We start from the raw sequence: 9,169 nt of genomic DNA on the forward strand, positions 1-9,169 counted from the left end.
TCAAAAGGCAGTGTGATCTTATGTGTACCCCAACACACATACAGACAAACACAAACACACATTATGCATGCATGCACACAATCCAAAACACAAACACAAGAGAACAAGAAAATTCTTTTGAGCACATCAAAACTGGCAAAAAAAAGGAGGTGAAATTAAAAAAAAAAAGATATATAAAAACTGCAACTTTCACACTTCTCATCTACACTATACATTTCTCTCATCAAATCTCGAGAAGGTTGCAAATCAAAACAACATCGACAGCTTATTTTTGTGAGGTTGCTTGACTTTGCATGTATGGTATAACTTGTATTTATTATACCAAGCAAATTTGGGTAATCAAAGGCTCCACACAACTGGCCACAAAGTGCTCATAATTTATGTATGTCTGTCATCACAGTACTCCATCAATCTAGAAACAATATGTAATACTTGCTCATTAAAAAGTGAAATTGTCTTATATAGTAAACGAAGTTTAACTTCTGACTTCACGCAGGCAAAAAAACTATATATAATATTTTGGCAAAGCACATTCCCAATTACAATTGCTTTACAAGGCATGTATGTCATTCTTGTCTATATATTGCACCAAAGAACAACAAAATGAACTGAAAGCACGATATGAGATAAACAGTGAAAAGAGAGTTACCCGTTTAATTCTGAATATTTCAGGTCTTTATCACGAAGTTGTTTTGAATAAATGAACAAAAAAAAAAGAACTAAAACTTTTGGTCAACAAGTTGCTAGTATTAGTCTCCAGTAATTAATTATTGCATCAAATTAATGACAAATACAACATACCATGTTTCCAAGACATATCTGCACTTCCATGTGAGTCACAAAAATCATTAAAAAAGAATAATACACTGTGCTCCCATTATAATGAACATGGTCATAACCAAATTTTGTTTTACAACAAAGCAAACATTAAGGTCAAATGCTAATGACCAATGCCTTTGTATACCGTACTTATTTGTTTGGCTGCAACAAAGTTTTGATTAAATGAAAGAAAACGGCTGGTCCAGAAGAAAACTTTGTTCTAATGGGAGACAAATTTATGTAGTTGGGAACATACTGAATTCCATCCCATGGTCACCACTGTAGACAGTCATAACACCAGCAAAAATCATCTAAAACTCTTTAAATTATACCTGTACAATCTATGGTTTAGATCCCTCTGAGACAACAGAAATCACAAAGTATGGTGCGAGCTCACAGTTTTGCTGGTAATCAATGAAAGATAAGCACTCTAAGATACAGTGATCAATTCCATGATATTGCGATACATCAGAGTACACTGTTGTCGTATACAATGCCATGTTCCTACAGCTTTTCTATTATGAAGATACAGCAGCATTTTTTTTTAAATACATGAATTGATTAATTTAATGCGACTGCTAAGTAAGCAGTGTATGCCTATAAACCAGTAACCACAGAGCTAATGACTGCAAGTCCCTCCAAAGGATTAAACAATGGGGATGAATAGCCTTAGCCCATGAGCAAAATGGCTGCAAGCCAAGAGTCCTGAACCACGGACCAAGTGGTTGAATGAATGTCTCTAGTCTTATCCACTAAGCCTATTCACTTAAACCAATTTAGATCTGAATTTGGATCGCAATGAAAGGTGTATAATAACTACACAGATAAATCTCTGACTGGAGGATTTTTTAAAATCTTTTTTTTTTTTTAAACTCTTACGGCCCTTATTCATACTAGGGATTCCGTGAAGTCAATTGCAATCTCCGCTAACATATCACGGGCCTTATCCATATTAGGGATTCTGTGCAGCCAATTGCAGTCTCCGCTGACAGGATACAGACCGATCTTTTGGTCAATATAAACTACATGTATCATACACTGTAAGTACATATTATTATCTGAAGGTACATGCAAAAAAAAAAAATGTCTTGAACATTTACATGTACATACAATGTACAGTGTATCATCATTTGAAGGTATACATGTAAAAAACTTTTATTTTTTGAACAATCTGTCATTGCACACTGGCGAAACACTAAAATGCCCAGAGTCCAAAATGTAATGTGGCATCATATAAGCTTTCTTCTGGATTTAGTTTACATAGTGACAGTAGTGCTGTGACCTGATGTTAGACATGTAATCATTCTCAGAATGCTTTAAACTTTTATCATGATGATGTATAATGATTTTTTAAAGGACAACTTCACCTTCATGTACATAAAATCAAGGACTGAAATGCAGCAATAAGACTTCTACAACTTGTGATGTCACATGCATGAAACGGTACAAAGTTACAACATACAGTTAAACTCGCCTAAGTCGACATCGCATATGTCGAATAATCGCGCAAGTCGATGATTTTAAAAAGTCCCGATTTTTCCCCATTGACTTACGTGTAATAATTCACTCACAAGTCGAATTTTGTAAGTCGAATACTCGCCTAAGTCGATGAAATTGCAAGAACACTTTCACGGAAAAACCATTAAATTCACTGTGCCTAAGTCGAATAAGATTTTATTGTGCAATAAATTACTGTGTTTGTTTACATAAGAACTAGCCCGACCAGACAGGTGACAAAAAATGATCTAAAGTATCAAAATTCAAAGCGATCGCATGCGATTGTTCAACTCTCTTCGTGTTTGGAGGTCCGCTGGCACAGCCCTGTCGCGCTAGCGCTACGTACGTACAGCGACTGGGCTGTGTACACTTGTATAATATTGTGCGTACAGCGACTGGGCTGTGTATAGTCTGTGTATGTTTGCAGTCTGCGCTGTGCAGTGGATGGATGAAGCTGCTGAGTTTTCAAAGCGGAAAGTAGGGGGAAAGTTACGGGCACGGGTAAATCAGAAGTACACCTCTACACGCATTTCAAGCCACGGTATGGTAAACTGGAATCAATCACTGCTCAAATATCGTTCATATTCACTTCCCCAAGGTTTAACAAGGGTGTAAAGTAATCGGACCTGTGCCAATGCTAATGCACTGTCCATGCAAAGTTAGCCGCGGCCCTGCCGGGCGACCCGTGCTGCGGCACACCTCTCCAGCTCTCGGCTCCAGAGTAGACAACATACATGTACATTATACATAATGTACGTGTGGTGTGACTGTTGTTAAGTCGATTTTTTTTTCGACTTACGCACAAGTCGAAACTCGCCTAAGTCGATGTGTTTTGCTCAGTCCCGAGAAGATCGACTTATGCGAGTTTAACTGTATTTTCACTTGCCTTGCATAATCACAGAGCACCCGACTTGCATGTTTATGATGGCAGGGAAGATAATATTAGCCCAAACAAACGTCAGTAATGAGTTGAGGGAAGGTGTTTCTTTTTTCAAAAACATTAAATTTTGTGGGTGTAATTCACTGAGTGTTGTGCTGATATTACTGCATTCACTCAATCCATACGTATGAATCAAGGTGAACTCGTCCTTCAATACTGCTTTCACTGCAATAAAAAAAAAAACCTAACAGATAATCACACCTGTTTGCACAAAACTATACCATTAGATTATACACGCACTTTCTTTCTCTGTAACCACAAAACATGAACGGCTATGATGTATATTGTATCATGGATTATTCCCAAATATTTTTAGCAATAATTAGTACAGCACTGTACATCAAATACTGAAATGACAAATATCAATATGATGAAGACCCTGTGCAAAATACATGTTATTGTTATAGAACAAGACCACACATCTTGGATCAGAAATTAACAATTTTTAGGCTTAAGTAAAGTCCTTTTTTTTTCAGATTGTAACAAAAGCCATTATGTTATTATTGATGATTAGTATTTCACTTTCAGAATCCTGTCTAGAGAAGTCTGAACCTCACCCACATACAACGTGTACACATTTTCTGTCTAATCAATTATAAATACATAAACAAAACACGTAGTTCCAATGGGCACTTTAAAGATTTAACTTGTCTCAGACTCATGCCACAAAGGAACACAAAAATGCCAAACTTGAAGAATAAACACTTTTTTTTTTGTCTAAACCTGAACAGTAAAGCTGGCTTATCCCTCATACCAAAAACATAACAAAAACTAAACAAATGTGCATCAAAGCCACATCATCCTATGGGGTAGTGCTTTATAATATATTTATGCAACATTGTGTCAAAAACTTTATTTTTTGCATAGAAAGATTTGCTGTGGACAGGAAGTAACTCAATATACCATGGTATAAGAAGTATAAATTTTGATCAAAGTATATGAGACATTAAAAATTATTTCACTGCTGTACAATATGTCAGAAAGGTCATGTAGTCAGCAGAGAACGGGGAAAGAGAAAACAAAAACAAGTTGATTCATTACCGTATAACATTTACATATGCCCTGATACCAGCGACTTTTGCACAAAGCCCAGTATACAGTACTCTAGAGCACACTGACCTGTACTTGAATCACATTGAATTGCATGAACAAGTACAAGCTGCAATAGATAGGCCTGTGCCAATAGAAAGAATACATTCTGTTTCTAAATCAATGAGGTACTAGTACAAAGTACATGTAAGTTGCATACGTGACATTATCCCAATCAGATAAGAGGAAATTTTGTATGAAGAATAAAAACACAAGTCAAACTCATCTCGGGGATAATTGAGAAAAAAGAAAATCAAGAGTGTCATAGTGCCAAACAGACCATTTTCAGTCCATTTCTTTGTCACAACCTCCCAAGATGTCATTGACAAATTCAATACAGGCTGCCTTATACTCATCACGGTGCTTTAGTAGATGGGAAACATGTTCAGAATCCTTCCACATCACTTCACGAACTTTGAACCCTCGACCTCTTCTCCCTTGGATCACTTTCTGGATGTCTTCACAGGGGACGATGCTATCTGCTTCCGAGTAGAGGAAGAGCTGAGGGCAGGCGATCTTGTCACGAAGGATGGCATCAAAATATGTCAACCTTTGCGAGTTTGCACGCAAGCCCAAGATCATGAAGAATGCCCAGATCAGGAATGCCTTGATGCGAGATATGAGCCAGTGTTGAGATGGTGGCTGTGAAGATGAAATCGCTCTGAAGGCTGTCATCATAGTTGGACGAGATGGGGAACTGTCAAATACCACTCCTCGTACCTGCAACTGGGCAAATTGTCCCGGGCTGGGTCCGCACAAAATGTCGGTGATTCCGCGATAGACATATCCACCTGCATTGCTAAACACATGAAAGAAGACTGGATTCTCTTGCAGGTCTAACTCAAAAAGGGATTCTAGAACTTTCACCGACACTGCTCTCATGTTTTGCTTTGAAGAAAAAATGTAGTCTGTCTTGGCTATATAACGGATAGTGATGAAGCCCTCTGATTCATACAGTGCACTGTACTTGGCCAAATGCTTGTCCTGACAGCCGAGCCACCCTAGGAGGTAGACAACAGGAATTCCACTCATCCGCTTCCTTGACCTGCTGGAGACAGAGCCATCAGTGGCATCACTTGCGTCTCCCACAGCAACCTGGCTGGGCTGTTCCAAATCTGATGGAAAGTTTACTTTATAGTTGAACTCCATTATGCCAAGCTAGGATTGTAGGAATGTAACGGAAGCTGAGGGCTGCTACTGTGCTATAGAAAGTTTTACCAGTACCTCCTTGACCTTGGTTTACTACAAGTAGGCCTCGACTCTATCTATTATTAAAAATATCATTAAAAATATCATCAAAATTTGTGATCATACGACGTCATAGAAACACCATGTACAGGTTCGCCTCAAGTCACAGCCAGCGTTGGAGAGTTGAGTTCTGTTTTGTGGCCTAGTTTCGTCTGCAGCACGGTGGTGAGTGGTAGCTGCGACCATTGGTATATGGATTTACCGGTAGGCCTAAGGGATAAGGCGGTAGATCTGTGGCGTGTAGGAGGAGCTAGCGCCCCGCGGGGTTAGGTCGTGAGTGTTGATGCCGATGTCTGGCGATGACGGTACGCGACTCGCAAACGTCGGCTACTCGATCTCAGTTGTTTGGAGTAGGAGGTAGATCTAAAGTCCGGGTTCTGTATGTTCTTGAGTTTTCCGATTCTTTCCAGATAAAGTAGGTGAGATAAGACGATTAATCTCCTTTCGGATCGACACACAATAACGCAATTTCTCCTCGATAACGATGTGAAGTGGTGAATGCTCTTTGATCACAGATACACACAGAACGGTAATCATGCACAGAACATCAAATGTCATGTCAGCTGACAACAAAATGTATCAGGTGACCCGACAGGACAGCGTTCAGCGTGTGTACGATGTACGTGTATAGGGGGGGGGGGGGGGGGGGGGGAGAAAAGGTCGAAGGGGAGAGGGGTGGGGGCACAGAACACTCTCTCTGTGGGTGGGGGTTGTATCATCAACCAGGGCGAGGGGTAGACATTTTTTTTTTTTTTTTTGGGGGGGGGGGGGGGGGGGTCAAATGGGCACCGGACAATTAACACCAGCCCGGTGTTTCATATTTACCGATTTCATTTCTTCTTCTTTTTTTTTCTTTTTTTTTTTATTGAACGAAATAAAAATTCAGATCCCCAGAATAATAAGTCCGTAGGGAATTACTCGTTTATAACGTTCACGGTTATAGCGAAATTTCGTTACAACGAAGCCATTTCCGCGTGCGCCATTGACAAACTTGAGAAAAGCGAGAGAAACGGTGACCGTTTACGTGATAACGAAATGTGGATAAATGTGGAATGAATGACAAAGCACAACAAACATTACAACAAGACAAAACAAAACAAAATGTTGCCATTTCCGAGGTTAAAAAAATTGTGTGTGTTTGGGACGGGGGAGGGAGTGGCTAGACCCTATTAAATCGTATTCCTTTGTGTTTTATATTGTAATATTGTAATGTTTCTATGACAGATATATGGCGCCATATACAAATGCTGTGGATCATCATCATCATCATCATCATCATCATCCGTTTCATGTCTATTCGAAAATAGTAGTGATTTTCGTTATTCCGAACTTCATTAATCGGTATAAATGAAATAAGTGACGGTTGCAGGGGCGGATCGGGGATTTCCGTAAGGAAGGCGCGCCTTAACATATTTTTTTTTCTGTTTATTTCGTTTGTTTTACCCCCCCCCCCCCCACAAAAAAAAAAAAAAGAAGAAGAAAAAGATAATGATATAAAAAATAAATAAAAAATAAATAAATAAAAAATAAAGAGGCACGCCTGGTGCGCTCCCCCTGGATCCACCACTGCGTATAGGAATGTTGGACTGACTGAACCAAGAGAAAGATGAAGAAGAAGAAGAGGAGAAAGAACTAAAAAGTGAGTAGGCCAACACGACTATTATATACCAAACCTTTAAAGAAACTGCAAGTCTAACATCATTTTCGGCTTCGGAATAGCGAACCTATTTCATCTTCGGATTAGCGATATCCGGAATAACGAACCTTTATTTCATTTTCGGTTTAACCAATTCCTTCGCAAAGAAGTGGATACCAGGTGGAAGATGGATTGATTTTTGTTGTTTTGTTTTTATTTCTTATTTTCTCTTGTTTTTTGTTTGCTCGTTTGTTTGTTTCGTGTTCATTTCCATCTGAGAAGATGGCTGGATAGCCCATATTCAGCTATACGTTTAAGCAGGGCCCTGTCTTATAAAACTTGTGACAGAAATCAATCAATCACAAATCTCTTGAAAGCTGCAATCAATCGCAACCTGTGATTGATTAATTGCAGTTCTTTTTTTATAAGCCGGATTTGCATTCAATCATAAAGTTGCGATTGATTTATATCAACCACTCCACACAAGTCTTTATAAGACGGGGGTCCATGAGGTCCAGTTGGATGTGATTTTATGAGATGGGACCACTTTAACGGGTAAACACCCTGCTCTTTGCGATGAAAGCGGGATCTTTTACGTGCATGAGTTGTTACTCTCTCATACACGGGACCTCCATTTTATGTCCTATCCGAGGGACAGAGCGTTTTCCTCTTTCTAGAGGGGACGGTATAAGGTTTACACACGTACATTGCTCAGTCCAGACTCGGGTTCGAACCCGGGCCCTTATAAATAGGATCGTGATCAGACGCGCTAGCGACTGAGGCAACTCAACGCCTTTGTCAGCTAATGACTTGTTAGTAGCTCCTTACTTTGAAAAGCGTATAAAGATCGTCGACCCAAAAGAAATGCACACCACTCATCCACGCTTTAATCTCTGTTAATTTTGATCGCATGGCCTTAAAACTGTCCGTCGATTTCCAGCATACATGCACTAATATCATTATCATCATTAAGTTTTGGTCTTGTGCAGGCATATACTTTTTTTAATGGTTACTCCCTTTCTTCAAGTTAAGCAATGAAGTATATCATTATTCAACATTCTAGTTCAGTGTTCAGATAATATGACGTTCCATGATGCACTGCTCGTGGTGATATATTGAAATCAAAAGGTCCGAAAATGAGTTTAAATTTAATAACAATATAATTGTTAATCATAATCAAGAATTCAAATTGATAGAATAGTCTTTAGAACTTCAAACTAATTTTGGTTGTATAAATTAGTCATCCAACGCAAGCGTACTCATCGGTCATAATGTCACTTTCTATTGGATGAAGTTAAGGCCTATGTACGAAACACATCAGAAATCAATCATCGTTTCATTTTATTGAATTATCTATTTCATTTCATTTCCAACAATACAAAACATTACATAGGCCTACACATAATAACACATTATCAATGCAATGTATAAAACGAAGAAAAATACTCAGAAATTAACAATACTGGGCATCACTTTCACATGGTTTTGTGTAATTGAATTAGAATTAAAGTTGCAGGAAATGGAGGGGACGTGCTAAAAAGCCATTTATCATTGATTTGTTTTGTTTTGTATAAGCTAAGAGCCATTACACCCAAGCAGGGCTGTGAAGATGCTCTTTATCCCACTACTTAGTAACTGAATCGCCCGAAACCGCCCATCAGATTACGAGTACCCCCTAAATCGCGCAAACCGGCCGTCTGCTGTTTTATGATAGTTTTAATGCTTTACTATCATTACTGTTTTCATAATTATACTAGTAGAATATACGACACCGGTCGCTCCAGAAGAGCCTTTGGGTCGATCCAGGGTCGCTCCCTTCGGTGGGTGGTCGCTCCCTTCGGTGGGTGGTCGCTCCCTAATAGCGCCATCTAACGTTAAATATAGGATTCTCGTACAGCGGAAAGATGAGCCCCCCCCCCCCCCCCCCCTCCCCCCCCACC

The 9,169-nt window shown here is 39.2% G+C and overlaps 1 protein-coding gene across 1 annotated transcript; it reads right to left on the reverse strand.

Annotated features, from left to right (window-relative positions):
- Positions 1-4,555: 4,555 nt before the first annotated feature.
- LOC139728115 (transmembrane protein 53-like) lies at positions 4,556-5,811 on the reverse strand. The gene has a single exon (XM_071639074.1). It carries the CDS (start codon positions 5,492-5,494, stop codon positions 4,631-4,633), a length of 864 nt encoding a protein of 287 aa, XP_071495175.1. The 5' UTR covers positions 5,495-5,811; the 3' UTR covers positions 4,556-4,630.
- Positions 5,812-9,169: the final 3,358 nt, after the last annotated feature.

This window comes from Diadema antillarum, unplaced genomic scaffold (assembly GCF_040938485.1).
Source record: "Diadema antillarum isolate AM-2024a unplaced genomic scaffold, OU_Dant_1.0 seq00000166_RagTag, whole genome shotgun sequence".
NCBI classification, from domain to species: Eukaryota; Metazoa; Echinodermata; class Echinoidea; order Diadematoida; family Diadematidae; genus Diadema; species Diadema antillarum.